General features: G+C 43.2%; 1 protein-coding gene across 3 annotated transcripts in view; it reads right to left on the bottom strand.

Moving 5' to 3' along the window:
• Positions 1 to 4,132: 4,132 nt before the first annotated feature.
• The window catches only part of LOC118358390 (oxysterol-binding protein 2-like), a 98,953-nt gene continuing 83,794 nt past the window's right edge, over positions 4,133 to 19,291 (bottom strand). For all 3 annotated transcript variants that reach the window (XM_052478853.1, XM_052478854.1, XM_052478855.1), the window contains 9 exons: positions 19,175 to 19,238; positions 18,125 to 18,271; positions 17,698 to 17,943; positions 17,351 to 17,471; positions 14,930 to 15,033; positions 13,468 to 13,563; positions 13,021 to 13,205; positions 12,640 to 12,860; positions 4,133 to 7,044 (listed from right to left, as the gene is read on the bottom strand). In XM_052478853.1, the coding sequence (XP_052334813.1) occupies positions 6,902 to 7,044; positions 12,640 to 12,860; positions 13,021 to 13,205; positions 13,468 to 13,563; positions 14,930 to 15,033; positions 17,351 to 17,471; positions 17,698 to 17,943; positions 18,125 to 18,271; positions 19,175 to 19,238 (1,327 nt within the window). In that variant the 3' untranslated portion in view covers positions 4,133 to 6,901. The remainder of the gene's footprint in view (positions 7,045 to 12,639; positions 12,861 to 13,020; positions 13,206 to 13,467; positions 13,564 to 14,929; positions 15,034 to 17,350; positions 17,472 to 17,697; positions 17,944 to 18,124; positions 18,272 to 19,174; positions 19,239 to 19,291) is intronic.

Genomic DNA, 19,291 nt, shown 5'->3' on the forward strand with positions numbered 1-19,291 from the left:
TCCGCTCTTTTATTTCAGCTCATGAAACCAACACTTTACATGTTGCATTTATATTTTTGTTCAGTATAGTTTGCATGCTATGTTTATCACATCACTCCCAGCAACCCCTCTAGCTCAATATGTTGGGTTGAGAATGGTATTCTGTGAGTCTTCCACTGTCCTCCAGAGCACATGCCAGATCCCTGTAGCTGCCCTCAGAAACCTTAAGGGCCACATCAGAATGTGATTGTTTGTTTGTGAACTTTAAATCTAAACCAAGTAAACACTATGCCAGTATCAATAACTTTGTATAAAAATTATGTTCAGTGTGTAAGTAAGTCTCTTTTAATATAAAACATTAAATATGCAACCAAACCGTGGGCACTAGTTAGAATCAACTTCTAACTGGCTGGATCAATTTGGATTAAAAGGTACATTTTACAGTACATTTTAATTAAATCTTCAGATTTCAACTACACACAACTTATTATTCAGATTATTATAACTCTTCGTTTTATAATCATATTATTGTCTTGGTATTATCTTATCACAAAATATACACACAGAAGGCCAGACAGTGGGTACAATACTTCCAGCCCAAATTCTACATTCCTAACAGTAATTACAAAATAATCATCTCCCCTAAGACATGAAGTGCACAAGTCAGGGGACTTCTCCCTTATTCAGTTTCTTAAAGGCAAAAGACTGACAGTGTCTTCACCAGCTGATCCCAGATCAGCCTGTCCACAGCTCTTCAACACTGGGATTCAGGACCAGGTTTAAGCTCAGGTGAACCTGGATCAGTGCCTGGGAGTCAGTGTCCCCACTAGCAGCCCTCCCTGGCTGCAGCTCACTGAATAGTGGTGTGCTATGGAAGGCCTGAGCAGCATGCTGTCTGTCTGTAGTAAGATGCCAATATGCTGTCAGTAGCCACCATGGGCTTTCTTCAGCGCTATAGCAACATCAGACAGTTCTGTATAAATGCATCTACAGGTCCAGAGCAGACTGATCTGTCATGTAGGCTGTAGAACTATACACCGTGGTGTAGAATTCACACTCTGTCTAGATATTAATGTGTGGGATGATGGATTAGTTTTAGGGATGAGTAATTGGTGTGTAGGTTCTAGCTACAATACCCTTTATATCCTGTAAATGACTCACTGCACGATATAAGTGTTATATGTGTTTCAATGGTAAAGCACCAAAGGACTGGGTGTGTGCAGTGCACAGGCTGAAGACTCCTCAACATCAACACAGATATGGATTAGGCTGTGGAAACCTACAGTGAAAAGTGCTCATTTACCTCCATAGATACAGCTTCAATTACCAGTGGAGTGAAAATGGGACAGTGTTTGGATGGTAATATATCATAACATACCTAGTTTGTGTGAGGAAAAGTACTCTGGTTGTGTGGTTCTCTCTGAATGAACTCCGTCCGAGAGCAACTCCAGACAGGTCGTTCAATACGGGCCTCAATCAACTGTTTACATTATTATATTTGCCTAGTTAAATAAAGGTTACATGTATTTAACTATCACAGTCCCTATAGCTGCTGCTAACAACAAAGGAAGCAGCCTTGGGACCATGTCACTCAACATCTAATATGGTTATACTGTATGTACAGAGCCGTGAAGAAGTATTTGCCCCCTTTCTGATTTTCTCTATTTTTGATACAGAATGTTATCAGATCTTCAACCAAAACCCAAGTTTATAAATAACAAATGAATGCTTATTTTATGTATTTAATTAAAGTTATGCAACACCCAATTTCCCTGTGTGGAAAAGTAATTGCCCCCTTACACTCAATAACTGGTTGTGCCACCTTTAGCTGCACTGACTCCAACCAAACACTTCCTGTAGTTGTTCATCAGTCTCTCACGTCGCTGTGGAGGAGCTTTGGCCCACTCTTGCATGCAGAACTGCTTTAACTCAGCGACATTTGTGGGTTTTCAAGCTTGAACTGCTCGTTTCAAGTCCTACCACAACATCTCAATTGGGATTAGGTCTGGACTTTGACTAGGTCTTTCCAAAACATCAATGTTTTTTATTACATTTTTTGAGCTATTTTCATGTAGATTTGATTGTGTCTTTCGGATCATTCATTGTCTTGCTGCATGACATTCTTCTGTAGAATTCTCTGATAGAGAGCAAAATTCATGGTTCCTTCTATTAAGGCAAGTCGATCAGGTCCTGAGGCAGCAAAGCATCCCCAAACTATCACACTACCACCACCATGCTTGACCATTGGTATGAGGTTCTTGCTGTGGAATGCAGTGTTTGGTTTCCGCCAGGCATAATGGGACATATGTCGTGCCAAAAAGCACCTGATCAACAGGAATCTTCGAAGAATGTACTATGGGCAGATGATTAAAAGGTATAACTTTTTGGATGTTGTGGCAGTTCATGCTTGAAAATCCACAAATTTCGCTGAGTTACAGCAGTTCTGCATGGAAGGATGGGCCAAAACTCCTCCACAGCGACGTGAGAGACTGATGAACAACTACAGGAAGTAATTGGTTGGAGTCATTGCAGCTTAAGGTGGCACAACCAGTTATTGAGTGTAAGGGGGCAATTACTTTTTCACACAGGGGCATTGGATGTTGCACCTTAAACTTTGTTTAATGAAATGAGTATGTAATTGTTGTGTTATTTGTTAACTCAGGTTCCCTTTATCTAATATTAGGTTTTGGTTGAAGATCTGATTACATTCTGTATCAAAACTATGCAAAAGTAGAGACAATTTGAAAGGGGAAAATACTTTTTCAGGGCAATGTAGGTCTAAACCTGGTTCCTCCTGCAATAGAGAAAAGAACAGAGTGCATTTAAGTTGTTTACCAGGCACAGACATAGATGGAGAAGTAATTGAAGCTTTGGAGTCTGTACCTACTGCACATTCTCAATACCAGTTAATAAAATAGGGGTCAAAATAAATGTCCAACCTTTTGGGGGCCATAAGAGAGATTTGGTTGGGTCAAATACACTGCATTTCAAACAGTCAGCAATAATCAAATTAATTCAGGGCTTGTGATATTATACCCAGGCTAAATATATAAAGTCTTTCACAACTATAAGACCCACTAATAATTGAATTATTTGATCAAAATAGTTTAAATCAGTTTTTTTGCAAGAATCACTTCTCTGGCTTTCAAGTCGGTCTATGAAAATGGCATTTTCGTTACAAATTTAACCAGAACCATGCATAACGCACATCCACTAAATGACTAACTTCTTGTAGCAGGCATTATCGAAAACTAACACAGGTCTCATAAGCACGTGCTAGTGAGTAGCCAGCTAATCTTAATCTATTAAGTTTAGCAAACTTGGATATATTTGCTAGCTAACAAGGCATAACAGTTGAACTGTTATGAGCACACCCTTTCATTTGAACAGCATGCTAGCCTGCCCACTTTGTTGAAATCAAGTGGCCTACCGTATTTCCCCGAATGAAAACGAGTTGCCCATTCCTTATATAATTGCGTTTTGTGTTTTATAAATGTGCATTAAGCATAGACTAGACAGCTAGTATAACAGTCTTTGGCTAAAATGCTACTAGTGGAACGTGATACCGCACGGCAAACTGAGCATTCATTTTCCAGAATCAATGTTCATTGATACTCCTGTTTTAGTAGTGATTGCGCTGCGATCAATTTGAATATTTGAGACATAAAAAGGGTATGATTAGAAATGTTAACGTGTCCTCTATTACAGTACAATTATGTCCCAATGTGTTTCTGTGTCCATATGATCGATTTTGTGGGACCAAAGCTCAAATGCATATAGCGAGTTGAAACCTCTTGTCAGAGAGGAATTAGTGATCTCTCAGCTTTGTTGTAAGTGGAAAGGGGAGGGTCTTGGTATGTGTGTGTGTGTGCGTGTGCGTGTGTGTGTGTAAACAGAGAGGAAGAGGCGAAGCAAGAGTTTTCGCTCTCGCCAAAATCGGTCCTCCCAAAGAAAATGCGGTTCTATGGTCTTATTTTGGACCTAAGCTTGTCGCCTGCCTTCCTGCCTTTGCAAAAACTAATCCCATTGTCAGGGCGGAGACATGAGCATTTCATCATTCTATCCAGTACTCTGGTGTAAATGGGAAGGTGCACGCACACAGCACAGGAGTGAAGGAGACGAGACCAGAAAGAGATGAGAACAAGCGGACATAAACGCTCATAAAATCAAAAAATATTCTTGTGATACAGGCATTTGGAATATTGCGCAAAAACATACATTCAAATTAATCTAATTAATTCGATATATCGCCCAGCCCTATCCCCCACTTAACGGTGAAGAGACAAATGTTCTTTTTAAAGTTAATTTCCTGCAATTCTACACATTTTCCCATGGGGCAGAGAGAAAATGTTGCAGTTTAACAGCACATTTCAAGCAATTCTACCCATTTTGCCATGGGGTGGATAGAAATCTTTTCAGTTTGAATGCCATGTTAATATGATATCTGAGTGAGAATGAGTGAGACTAACAAAATCAAATGGGGGGCCCCTTGGAAGTCAGGGCCCCTGGGCAAATGCCTTGTGTGCCCAGTCAGTATTCGACCATGATTACTATAAGTTTGGTAGCTTGTCTAGCCAGCTATCTATCTAAAATTGCTAGCTGACATGGCTAATTGAGTGACTGTCAGTGACTGACATAAAAAGTTAAAAACTGCTGATGCACAACCACATTTTGAAATTGCACCTGGTGTATTCTACTATTATTTATCTCATTAGTAAATTGAGACCCTGACTGAGTTCCTAAAAATAAATATATAAATGGCTAAAATGGGTATCGTTATATATATATGTGTGTGTGTGTGTGTGTGTATTTTCTACATTGAATAATAGTGAAGACATCAAAGCTATGAAATAACACATATGGAATCATGTAGTAACCAAAAGTGTTAAACAAATCCATATATATATATATTTCAGATTCTTCAAAGTAGCCACCCTTTGCCTCAATGACAGCTTTGCACAGTCTTGGCATTCTCTCAACCAGCTTCATAAGGTAGTCACCTGGAATGCATTTCAATTAACAGGTGTGCCTTGTTAAAAGTACATTTATGGACTTTCTTTCCTTCTTAATGCGTTTGAGCCAATCAGTTGTGTTGTGACATGGTAGGGGTGGTATACAGAAGACAGTCCTATTTGGTAAAATACCAAGTTCATATTATGGAAAGATCAAATAAGAAAAGAGAAACGACAGTCCACCATTACTTTAAGACACGAAGGCCAATCGATCTGGAAAATTTCAAGAACTTTGAAAGTTTCTTCAAGTGCAGTTGCAAAAATCCTCAAGCGCTATGATGAAACTGGCTCTCATGAGGACCGCCACAGGAAAGAAAGACCCGGAGTTACCTCTGCTGCAGAGGATAAATTCATTCGAATTAACAGATTGCAACCCAAATAAATAATTGAGTTCAAGTAACAGACACATCTCAACATCAACTGTTCAGAGGAGACTGTGTGCATCAGGCCTTCATGGTTGAGTTGCTGCAAAGAAACCACTACTAAAGGACACCAATAAGAAGAAGAGACTTGCTTGGACCAAGAAACATGAGCAATGGGCATTAGATCTGTCCATTGGTCTGATGAGTACAAATTTGCAATTTTTGGTTCCAACCGCTGTCTTTGTGAGACGCAGAGTAGGTGAACAGATGATCTCTGCATTTGTGGTTCCCACTGTAAAGCATGGATGAGGTGGTGTGATGGCGTGGGGGTGATTTGCTGGTGACACTGTCATTTATTTAGAATTCAAGGCACACTTAACCAGCACGGCTACCACAGCTTTCTGCAGCGATACGCCATCCCATCTGGTTTGGGCTTAGTGGGACTATCATTTCCTTTTCAAAAGGACAATGACCCAAAACACACCTCCAGGCTGTGTAAGGGCTATTTGACCAAGAAGAGTGTTGGAGTGCTGCATCAGATGACCTGGCCTCCACAATCACCCGACCTCAACCCAATTGAGATGGTTTGAGATGAGTTGAAACGCAGAGTGAAGGAAAAGCAGCCAACAAATGCTCAGCGTGTGGGAACTCCTTCAAGACTGTTGGAAAAGCATTCCAGGTGAAGCTGTTTGAGAGAACGCCAAGAGTGTACAAAGCTGTCATCAAGGCAAAGGCTACTTTGAAGAATCTCAAATCTCAAATATATTTGGATTTGTTTAACCCTTTTTTGGTTACTACATGATACCATATGTCTTATTTCATTGTTTTGATGTCTTCACTATTATTTTACAATGTAGAAAATAGTAAAACATAAAGAAAAACCCTTTATTGAGTAGGTGTGTCCAAACTTTTGACTGGTAGTTTGTGTGTATATATATATATATATATATATATATATATATATATATATATATATATATATATATACACAGATTATTACATACATACATACACTGTCTTTCTATAAACTTCTGAAGCATTATTTTTGTCTCTCTGTCTGTCCGTCCATCTGTCCGTTAGACAGGATGGACTTCATCTCATCCCAGTATACAAGTGGAGGAGAGGAGAACTGATTTAGATGGGTTGCTGTTCAATCACTAAAACCCCTAGAAACAGATGTGCTGAGCAGAGGAAAGGTGCATTGTGGGTAGCGTGTGTGGAGCACCTGATTCTTTTGGAAGTCTCTATGGGGCCCCTTTTCTATGGTATTCAATCTCCCATCTCTCTCACACACCCCCACACAGCTCAGTGTTAGGTCAGGGTAGGATCTAGAAAAGGTCCCTTCTCTCCCTTGACTCTGTAAAAAATATGACCTCTGTGTGTACATGGGGAGGTACACTGTGTTGTGAGTGTGTGAGACATTCACATTCTCATGCACACAGAGGTCCACATCCAGACCCAGACCCCCATTCATCCAGGGCCAGTGGTGGAGCAGTCTCCTGGGCCTGGGTGGGTCCAGTGATTGGGTAGGATGGGTCTGGTCTCGGCTTAGAAGATTTCAGAGCACATACTCCAGTCCTGACTGTCCTTAGCCTCCCAGTATCCACCCTTGTACACAAAGGTTGTCTCCCCAGTGATGGCGTTCTTCCTCTTGTGGAACCACTGTGGCTGGAAGCCCTCATACTCTCGACCTGGGGAAGAGACACAAGCGTCACTCAAATTAAGGGCTCGGGGAGTTATTCTGTATGGTTTACTGTCAGTCCCACACATTAGACACCTCTATGTCTGTCTGAAACAGTACAGGCATAGTAAGGCCAAGTCAAGTCTGAATGAAAAGGGCATATGGCAGCAGCACCGGGTCATAGTCTGGACCAGTGGGTACAAGGGAGAAGCAGTCAGCATGCAGACCCCATACAAAGAACGCCTTCCAGGTCATCTTTATTGCAGTCATGATTATCAGCTTTTTCCATATTTGTAACTTTGCAAAATTCTGAAGCTTTTTGTGCAAAAATGATGCAGAAGAGCTAATCCATGCTTTCATCACTTCTAGATTAGACTACTGCAATGCTCGATTCTCCAGCTACCCGGATAAAGCACTAAATAAACTTCAGTTAGTGCTAAAAACTGCTGCTAGAATCTTGACTAGAAGCCCAACATTTGATCATATTCTTCCAGTGCTAACCTCTACACTGGCTTCCTGTTAAGACAAGGGCTGATTTCCAGGTTTTTACTGCGAACCTACAAAGCATTACATGGACTTGCTCCTACCTATCTCTCCGATTTGGTCCTGCCATACATACAGTTGAAGTCAGAAGTTTACATACACTTTAGCCAATTACATTTAGACTCAGTTTTTTGCAATTCCTGACATTTAATCCTAGTAAAAATTCCGTCTTAGGTTAGGATCACCACTTTATTTTAAGGATGTTAAATGTCAGAATAATAGTAGAGAGAATTATTTATTTAAGCTTTTATTTGTTTCATCACATTCCCAGTGGGTCAGAAGTTTACATACACTCAATTAGTATTTGGTAGCATTGCCTTTAAATAGTTTAACTTGGGTCAAACGTTTTGGGTAGCCTTCCACATGCTTCCCACAATAAATTGGGTGAATTTTGGCCCATTCCTCCTGACAGAGCTGGTGTAACTGAGTCAGGTTTGTAGGCCTCCTTGTTCACACACGCTTTTTCACTTTTGCCCACACGTCCTCTATAGGATTGAGGTCAGGGCTTTGTGATGGCCACTCCAATACCTTGACTTCGTTGTCCTTAAGCCATTTTGCCACAACTTTGGAAGTATGCTTGGGGTCAATGTCTATTTGGAAGACCCATTTGCGACCAAGCTTTAACATCCTGACTGATGTTTTGAGATGATGTGTATATATTGAAGCAACATTTTCAATTCCTCCTGATGCCATCTATTTTGTGAAGTGCACCAGTCCCTCCTGCAGCAAAACACCCCCACAACATGATGCTGCCACCCCCGGGCTTAATGGTTGGGATGGTGTTCTTCGGCTTGCAAGCCTTCCCCTGTTTCCTCCAAGCATAACGATGGTCATTATGGCCAAATAGTCCTATTTTTGTTTCATCAGACCAGAGGACATTTCTCCAAAAAGTACGATCTACGTCCCCATGTGCAGCTGTTTGTACAGATGAACATGGTACGTTCAGCCATTTGGAAATTGCTCCCAAGGATGAACCAGACTGTACAGACTGTCATTGTACAGATGAACGTTTCCAAGGATGAACAATTTTTTCTGAGGTCTTGGCTGATTTCTTTTGATTTTCCCATGATGTCAAGCAAAGAGGTTTGAAGGTAGCCAGGTACACCTCCAATTTACTCAAATGATGTCAATTAGTCTATCAGAAGCTTCCAAAGCCATGACATCATTTTCTGGATTTTTCCAAGCTGTTTAACTTACTGTATTTTAATTTAATTTTACCTTTATTTTCAATGACGGCCTGGGAACAGTGGGTTAACTGCCTGTTCAGGGGCAGAACGACAGATTTGTACCTTGTCAGCTTGGGGGTTTGAACTCGCAACCTTCCAGGTTACTAGTCCAACGCTCTAACCACTAGGCTACGCTGCCGCCTAGTGGTATTTCACTTATAACTTAGTGTACATAAGCCTTTGACCCACTGGAATTGTGAGACAGTGAATTATAAGTGAAATAATCTGTTGGAAAAACGACTTGTGTCATGCACAAAGTAGATGTCCTAACCGACTTGCCAAAACTATAGCTTGTTAACAAGAAATTTGTGGAGTGGTTGAAAAAAAAGTTTTAATGACTCCAACCTAAGTGTATGTAAACTTCTGACTTCAGCTGTACCTACACGTACGCTACGGTCACAAGACGCAGGCCTCCTTATTGTCCCTAGAATGTCTAAGCAAACAGCTGGAGGTAGGGCTTTCTCCTATAGAGCTACATTTTTATTGAATGGTCTACCTATCCATGTGAGAGACGCAGACTCGGTCTCAACCTTTAAGTCTTTACTGAAGACTCATCTCTAAGTGTAGTCTGGCCCAGGGGTGTGAAGGTGAATGACAAGGCACTGGAGTAACGAACTGCCCTTGCTGTCTCTGCCTGGCCGCCTCCCCTCTCGCCACTGGGATTCTCTGCCTCTGACTCTACTACGGGGGCTGAGTCACTTTGTTGCCGTCCCTATGAGGGGTGCATCAGTTGAGTGGGTTTAGTCACAGACATGATCTTCCTGTCTGGTTTTGTGCCCCCTTTGGGCTCGTATAGTAGAGGAGATCTTTGTGGGCTATACTCAGCCTTGTCTCAGGGTAGTGAGTTGGTGGTCTGTTGATATCCCTCTAGTGGTGTGGGGGCTGTGTACTGGGGACAGTGCTTTGGCAAATTAGCTGGGGTTATATCCTGCCTGGTTGGCCCTTTCCGAGGGTATCGTCAGATGGGGCCACAGTGTCCCCCAACCCCAACTGTCTCAGTATCTTTGCTGCAATAGTCTATGTGGCTGGGGGCTAGGGTCAGTCTGTTATATCTGGTGTAATTATCCTGTCTTATCTGGTGTCCTGTGTGAATTTAAGTATGCTCCCCCTAATTCTCTCTCTCTCTCCCCCCCTAGAGGACCAGAGCCCTTGGACCATGCCTCAGGACTTTCTGGCCTGACGACTCCTGGCTGTCCCCAGTCCACCTGGTTCTGCTGCTGCTCCAGTTTCAATTGTTCTGCCTACCGCACCCGCTGTCTCGACCTCTGAATGCTTGGCTATGAAAAGCCAACTGACATTTACTTCTTAGATACTGACCTGGTGCACCCTCTACATACACTGTGATTATTATTTGACCCTGCTGGTCATCTATGAACGTTTGAACATGTTGAACAACAACCTGGTCTTAAATGGCCATGTACTCTTATAATCTCCCCTTCGCACAGCCAGAAGAGGACTGACCACCCCTCAGAGCCTGGTCCCTCTGTAGGTTTCTCCCTAGGTTCCAGCCTTTCTAGAGAGTTTTTCCTAGCAACTGTGCTTCTACATCTGCATTGCTTGCTGTTTGGGTTTTTAGGCTGGGTTTCTTTCACTTTCTGACATTTGCTGATATATATATTTTTTTATATATTATATATATATAAAAAGGGTTTTATAAATACATTTGATTTGATCTGAGATGTGCAGCGTGACTGCAAAAAAGACAACCTGGAACGCTGTCATAACCACACAGCAGTGGCATAACGTAACTAAGTAAAAAATACTTTGAAGTACTACTGAAGTCGTTTTTTGGGGGATCTGTACTTTACCACTTTTACTCCACTACATTCCGAAAGAAAATATGTGCTTTTTACTCCCATACATTTTCCCTGATGCCTGAAAGTACTTGTTACATTTAGAATGCTCAGGCAGGAGGACATCAATATGGTCCAATTCACACACCTATCAATAGAACGCCTTGTCATCCCTACTGTCTCTGATCTGGTGGACTAAACACAAATACTTTGTATATTATGTCTGAGAGTTGGACTGTGCCCCTGGCTCTCTTTAAAAATAAAATGTTTTTTTTAAAGAGACAATCGTGCCATCTAGTTTGCCGAAAATAAGGAATTTGATGTCTAGCTTTTACTTTGACTCATTTATGAAAATGAAGTACTTTTTCCACCGCTGTACATTTTAAACCAGATACTATTACACTTTTACTCAAGTAGTATATTACTGGGTGACATTCACTTTTACTTGAGTCATCTTCTATTAAGGTACACTACAAAAAGTATGTGGACACTTGCTCGATGAACATCTTATTCCAAAATCATTAATATAGAGTTGCACCCCCTTTTCTGCTATAACAGCCTCCACTCAGCTGGGAAGGCTTTCCACTAGATGTTGGAACATTGCGGCATAGACTTGCTTCCATTCAGCCCCAAGAGCATTAGTTCGGTCGGGCACTGATGTTGGGCGATTAGGCCCTATTCGCAGCGTTCAAATTCATCCCAGAGGTGTTCGATGGGGTTAAGGTAAGGGCTCTGTGCAGGCCAGTCAAGTTCTTACACCGATCTCGACAAACCATTTCTGTATGACCTCGCTTTGTGCATGGGGGTACTGTCATAGTGAAACAGGAAAGGGCCTTCCTCAGAATCGTCTAGGATGTCATTGTATGCTGTAGCGTTAAGATCTCCCTTCACTGGAACTAAGGGGCCTAGCCCGAACCATGAAAAACCGCCCCAGACCAATATTCCTCCTCCACCAAACTTTACATTTGGCGCTATGCATTGGGGCAGGTAGCGTTTTGTCCGTCGGACTGCCAGATGGTGAAGCGTGATTCATCACTCCAGAAAACGTGCAACGCACTACAGCACTCGCCAGTCCCGTTCCGTGAGCTTGTGTGGCCTACCACATCGTGGCTGATTCGTTGTTGCGCCTAGACTTTTTCACATCACAATAACAGCACTTACAGTTGACCGGGGTAGCTCTAGCAGGGCAGAAATTTTAAGAATTGACTTGTTGGAAAGGCGGCATCCTATGACGGTGCCACGTTGAAAGTCCCTGAGCTCTTCAATAAGGCCATTCTACTGCCACTGTTTGTCTTTGGAGATTGCATGGCTGTGTGCTCTATTTTATACACCTGTCAGCAACGGTGTGGCTGAAATAGCCAAATCCACAAATTTGAAGGGGTGTCCACATACTTTGTATATATTGTGTATCTTTACTTTTACTTAAGTATGACAACTGGGTACTTTTTCCACCACAAATGGGAGGGTCAACATAAAAATATGGGGGTGGGGGAGGGTGATGCACAACAGGGCCAGGCCAGCCCCACTCACCAGAGTCATCATAATCACACTCTGACCACCAACAGAGGAAGGAAAAGAGAGACGTGTCATGGGTACATCAAATACAGCCTACAATAGGTCACAGCGCTACACAGAGTGTTGGACTATAACAATGTTACCAGGATTAGAAGAGTCTGTTGTGTCCTCTCTCTACAATCTTCCCCTAGTAGCCTTCAGTAGCTCTTCACTTCAATCCTAATCTGTTCTTTTCCTCTACTTGACCTGTCATTACCCCTCCATTTGTCGTGAGGCTCACTTCAGGTAATACTGTTATTCTCATAATAATTGACATAAAGGTCATGGGACCTGGAGGAATGATTCAAAGTTATGTGACTGAAGAAAATACCTTTATAGAAATCCCTCAATCAATCCAGCCCTACTTCTGGAATGTCTGAAGTGTCCTCTCTCCCCACTTCTCCACCCAGCCCCTTTCTATCAGTCTTTTTCTTTATCAACTCTACCTTTACCTTTCTCTCCACCCTGCCCACTTTCTCGATGTCTTACCGTTGTCCAGTGCATCTGTGGCCTCTGCCTCTCTCCTCCTCCTCACAGCTCTCTGTTTCTCCTCTAATCTCTGTTTCTCAGAGTTGGCCTCGTCCCATCTCCCCGCTTCCATCAGCCTCTGGTCCGGTCTCAGCCGGCTGTCCGTCAGCCCCACCCCATCCTCCGGCTCATTCAGCGTCAGCGCCAGCGAGGAGAAGAAGTACATGTTCTCAGCGTTATCCCTGATGGAGGGAGAGAGAGAGAACAGGATTAGGGAGGAAGTGGGGGAGTTGCTCTGTAATGTAGTATTCTTTACAAGTCAGTGTTTCTGTGTAAGGTGCATCATAGGCTCAGTGTGTGATCTGTGTTACTGTATAAACTGTTGTGCTGGGCAGTGCTTACGGGAGAGGGTATTTCTTCCACAGTAGTTTGGGGGACAGGGTCTGGTAGACAGTCTTCTGCTTGCCCTCGGAGCCACTGCCCCCTTTGCTGCTCTGGACGATCTTGGAGCTCTCGATCTTATCGTCCCACGTGCCAGACAGGATATAGTGGGCCTGCCCTCCACTGTCTGACACTACCCCTGTCACCTGGACAACACACACACACACAGATAGAAGAGAGGGGGGTGAGGAAATGTATCAAACCTTATGTAGAAAATAATACAATATACCTCTATAGTTTATCATAAACAACTATTATGAAAGAATAGTCCATTCAAAAATGATACATTTGCTTGTACTATCCAGCAGGGGGTAGCACACAACAATGTGACAGCCGACCCTACGAGCTCATCATGCCACAGTCAGGTTTCAGCCAGGGCTAATTAGAGGGTGATGGTGGAACATGTACCTTGCGTGGGACATCCCTGGAGAAATAGCTGTAAGGGGAGAACTTGAGCTGGCACGTCTCCTTGGTCCTGTGGTTGACTATCTCAATGTCCCCCGACTACCCATTGACAGTGGGAGGGATAGAGAAAGAGGGAGAAGCGAGGGCAGAATGGGATGAAAGACAGAACGAAAGAGGAGGAATGGATAGTAGAGAGAATTGCTGGTAAGCATCAATAGCAATCACGCATATCGCATACAGAAACAAATGATGAGTCATCATCAGAGTTCAGAAGGAGAGAAAGAACCACGAACATCTCAACATTCCACAGCTGCATCAGAACAGTGCCTGTACCATAGAGATCTTATTAAATTACAGCCATATTGGCCAAACCAGTCTAATTGGAATGAATGGCAGTAGAGGCATAATCCTGACTTTACTAATGCAGGAAAATAAAAGTAAGGCATGTGATATCTCAGAAATTGTGTTATAGAATGATTGTCAATCTAAAATAATCTATAATTATAAAACAAGTTTATACAGGTTGTATACACATACATGTTTCAATTGTGCTATTGTATGATACAATGTCAGCACTTGTCTAAGTCCTATCACCAACAGGTTCCAGCCAGTGTATGACTGTGGATTTATTGGATTGTTTGACTGGAAGCTAGCTAGCTAACAAACACAGTGAAGATACATTCTTCAAATTCATTATTTTACATAATATCTTATCACAGCACTGGGAAACCATGGTTACCCATCCCCCTGACCAAAATGGTTGACCTTTATTCCATCAAAAAAGGTTCATGTCCATTCTAGTATTCTAATTCCTGATTCTATGGTCTGTACATTCAGTCAGCCTCAGTGATATCATTTGATTCTAGAATGAAGCTCTATATATTTGACACTAAGTTGTGCTATAGGGACTGTTAATGAGAAGCTGTTTGCGAGTGTGCCATATTCTACCATATGATAGAGTTTACTCCCTGGCCCACGTCTCCCTCCTTCTCCTCCTCCTTCTCCTCCTCCTCCTCCTCCTCCAGTGAGGGACTGGTATGGTTTTGGGCACTAGCACTACACAGCTTATTCAAATAACCAAATCATCATCAAGCCTGGATGATTTGAATCAGTGGTGTAGTGCTACGGCAAACACCAAAATGTGCATCCAGGGGGGACCCCAGGACAGAGTTTGGGAAACTCTGGTATAGAGTACAGAGTAGTTCTACAGACAGACAGACACTTACAGACTGGAATTGGGTCATCTCAGAGAGAGGGGAGGGCGTTACTCGAGATGAAAGGGGAAGAAACCCCTAGAGACCACAGGCAGGCCTATTCATGTGCTATGCTGTTCTGTTCTGATTGAACTCTGCCTCTACACAACACTCATTCCAGTGGCCTGGATTACATTACAGAGATAAAGAGACAGACCCCTCCAACACACTGAGGGACTAAGTAGACCCCATGAAGTAGTTAGTAGACACACCTGGTCAATCCACAGCTTGCCCACGATGATGTTGTGCACAGTGGAGATTACCTTCCTCCACACATAGTGGTTCTCACTGGAGTGGAACTGCAGGTGAATGGCACCTGGGAAGAGGGGGAAGGGAGAAAAAAGGAGGGAACATTGAGATATAATTGAGAGATTGAGTGGTGGGGATGAAATGCAGTCACAGAAAGAGTGACAACAAAAATGAAATCGATATCTTTGCATTCTCTCTTAGTGTTAGTACCATGGCATTACACTGTAACAAGGCAACATGTGTTGTGGTTGATATTCTGGGGTTCGTATTTTGGGTCCTTTGTAAACAAGGTCAGTCCTACCTGCAGGGACTTGGCCTGGTAATGCAGGCCAAGTCCCTGCACTCACACACTTAGGGCATTAATCAATCAGATCCGCTTTGGCCAACATCTGCATAGCGGTTGCCATTGGTTGCAAGGAGTCGTATAATCAGAAACCCCATGCAGCCTTGTTTACAAATCAGAACAGTGAAATGTGAGATGTAATCTACACCTCCATTAGGATGATAGAAACACTCATTATTTAGTTTCATGATTTTTACATTTGAGAATAATTATTTCTATATAGCTGATTATTTCTAACGTGGGTGTGGCTTCGTGACAATTATCCCAAGAGCAGCTGCTTACTGATTTGACAGCTCCTTCAACAATGCCAGAACATCCACTATGAAAGTGTGGGCTATCGTCAGTTAACGCTTGATCTGATTGAATCTAGGCCTTATACTCTGTTGTCACATATTACTTACCTACATCTCACTAGGCTCACAAACATACAATATTATATTCTTTATAGTTCAAATGAATCTCATGACTTCATGTTATGGGAAATCGATCAATCAAATCTGCGGGATCTATTCATCTCTAATTTATCAGGGTCTTAGAGACCCCTAGCCCATCTCAGTAGAAAACATCCCCCCTATACATCCACATACACTCAATTAGTATTTGGTAACATCGCCTTTAAATTGTTCAACCTGGGTCAAACGTTTTGGGTAGCCTTCCACAATAAGTTGGGTGAATTTTGGCCCATTCCTCCTGGCAGAGCTGGTGTAACTGAGTCAGGTTTGTAGGCCTCCTTGCTCACACATGCTTTTTCAGTCCTGCCAACAAATCCTCTATAGAATTGAGGTCAGGGCTTTGTGATGGTCACTGCAATACCTTGACTTCGTTGTCCTTAAGCCATTTTACCACAACTTTGGAAGTATGCTTGGGGTCATTGTCCATTTGGAAGACCCAATTGCGACCAAGCTTTAACTTCCTGACTAATGTCTCTAGATGTTGCTTCAATATATCCACATAATTTTCCTCCCTCATGATGCCATCTATTTTGTGAAGTGCACCAGTCCCACCTGCAGCAAAGCACCCCCACAACATGATGCTGACACCCCCGTGCTTCACGGTTGGGATGGTGTTCTTCGGCTTGCAAGCATCCCCCCTTTTCCTCCAAACATAACGATGGGCATTATGGCCAAACAGATACATTTTTGTTTCATCAGACTAGAGGACATTTCTCTAAAAAGTACGATCTTTGTCCCCATGTGCAGTTGCAAAACGTAGTCTGGCTTTTTATGGCGGTTTTGGAGCAGTGGCTTCTTCCTTGCTGAGCGGCCTTTCAGGTTATGTCGATATAGGACTTGTTTTACTGTGGATGTAGATACTTTTGTACCTGTTTTTCCAGCATCTACACAAGGTCCTTTGCTGTTATTCTGGAATTGATTTGCATTTTTTGCACCAAAGCACGTTCATCTCTAGGAGCGGTATGAGGGCGGCGTGGTCCCATGGTGTTTATACTTGCGTACTATTGTTTGTACAGATGAACGTGGTACATTCAGGCGTTTGGAAATTGTTTCCAAGGATGAACAATTTTTTCTGAGGTCTTGGCTGATTTCTTTTGATTTTCCCATGATGTCAAGCAAAGAGGCACTGAGTGAAGGTAGGCCTGGAAATACATCCACATGTACACCTCCAATTGACTCAAATTATGTCAATTAGCCTATTAGAAGCTACTAAAGCCATGACATAATTTTCTGGAATTTTCCAAGCTGTTTTAAGGCACAGTCAACTTAGTGTATGTAAACATCTGACCCACTGGAATTGTGATACAGTGAATTAATTATAAGTGAAATAATCTGTCTGTAAACAATTGTTGGAAAAATGACTTGTGTCATGCACAAAGTAGATGTCCTAACCAACTTGCCAAAACTATAGTTTGTTAACAAGACATTTGTGGAGTGGTTGAAAAACTAGTTTTAATAAGTCCAACCTAAGTTGTCAGTAAACTTCTGACTTCAACTGTATATACATACATACACCATCATGAGACATTTATTTTCATATTGTGTTGACAGCAATCAGTACATGTTGAATATGTATTCAGCAAACGCACCCAGAGGCATTATGGAGAGGTATTTGCCACGGAACTTGCTGGATATGGTGATTTGCTGCCAGAGGGTCCAGCCTCGCTGAGAAATCACATGGTGAGCTGCTGCTGGGGGGTGATGGCTCACCTACAGAGTGGGGGTGAGGGGGAAAGGTTATTTACACATTCAAAGGAAGATCACTGCTCTGGCTTCTAGTATGCCAATGATTGGAACTGTTGTGTATAATGGCTTGTATCTACAGCAGAGGTACAAAATGACAGTGCCGTCTGCAAATACATGGAGTATTTTTTGGTGTTTTTGTGTGCGTTTGTCTCAGCGTCATATTGTACTGTATCTCTGTCTCTGTGTGTACCTGCTCACACAGCGAGCGGTAGCCCAAGTCGTCCAGGCGGTCCAGCTCGTAGGTCTCCCCCAGCAGGGGGTTGAAGGGCTTGGCCGTGCGGTGGACTGTGGTGGAGTAGGAGGACACAGAGAAGGCTGCCACCAGACACAGCTGCTCCAGGGAGCTCTCGCAGCGCGCCGCCTTGTCCAGAAGCTCATGGTACTCTAGGTCCTCTGTCAGCCGCTGCAGCATGGACAGAGGCTCGTTGAAGTTCACCTGCAGGGGAGGGACAGACGACAGAGAGACAGTCAGATTTCTATGGTTACAAGAGTTGTCACTGACTTGCACATTTGAGGCCCAAATGGCCCACTATTGGGATGCCGCTCTCTCCACCTCTCAAATACTCACACCTAGGCTCATTCTACTATATGGACACAAGCACGCCACACACACTCACAGGCATGGGGATCTTGGAGAGCTCCTTGCCGATACAGTTCTTCATGATGCTCCACAGGTTAAGGGAGTAGTTGGGCTTGTCTGGGATGTGGCTCCGCCTCCTGAGGGGCTGAAGCTCCTTCCCGGAATCCTTACAGCTAGGAGACACCTGAGGGAGAGAGCGAGAGGGAGGGAGGGAGAGAGCGGGAGAGACAGGTAGCGGGAAGATAGAGAGGGAGAGAGAAAGAGAGGGAGAGACAGGGAGAGGGAAGATAGAGAGGGAGAGAGAAAGAGAAAGAGAGGGAGAGACAGGGAGGGAAAGAGAGAGAGAGGGAGGGAGAGGGAAAGATAAGATAGAGATGGGAGGGAGGGAGAGAGAGAGGGAAAGATAGAGAGAGGTGACTGAGACGCATCTACCTTTAGATTTGTTAACATCATAGAACGCTGTGAAGAGAACTAACTTAACTATGGACAGCTTGTCAGGGACACAGTGAGTCACCATTTGTAGAGTGACACAGAGAGAAGAGAGAGGGAATACGAGAGGAGAATGAGGGGGAATCGGGAGAGCAGATGTCTAACTGGTAATTAAGATCCAGAGAAATGACGGAGAGAGAAAGAGAGAGCAGCTGTGCATCTCCAGCACTGCAGAGGGAACAGGCCACAGGGAGTACACACACAAAGAGAACCTGTGAGCGTGTGTGTTCATTTGTGTGGTAAAAGCATGCAAGTGTGTGTGTGTGTGTGTGTGTGTGTGTGTGTGTGTGTGTGTGTGTGTGTGTGTGTGTGTGTGTGTGTGTGTGTGTGTGTGTGTGTGTGTGTGTGTGTGTGTGTGTGTGTGTGTGTGTGTGTGTGTGTGTGTGTGTGTAAAAACACATGCCCAAGTTATAGTTTGTGATATGCAAATTTCCTTAACAGGATCCTAGAAAACAGCAACTGGAAACAGGCTTAAAATAACACAAAGAGCTTCACAAAAAGTGACGAGGGTGGAACTACAGTGAGGTGGTGAAAAAGCCTAGTGTGTCGACAGGCATGTGGATGATTACTGAGAGCGGTTTGTAGGAGACACACTCACATTGTCCTGGTTCCAATCATTGGTATGGCCTCCACTCGCTCCACACAGGTTACTCTGAGAACACCTGGAAGAGGAACATCATCTTAACAACAACAGACACACACGCACGCACACACA

The sequence above is a fragment of the Oncorhynchus keta genome, chromosome 25 (genome assembly GCF_023373465.1).
Source record: "Oncorhynchus keta strain PuntledgeMale-10-30-2019 chromosome 25, Oket_V2, whole genome shotgun sequence".
In the NCBI taxonomy this organism is placed as follows: Eukaryota; Metazoa; Chordata; class Actinopteri; order Salmoniformes; family Salmonidae; genus Oncorhynchus; species Oncorhynchus keta.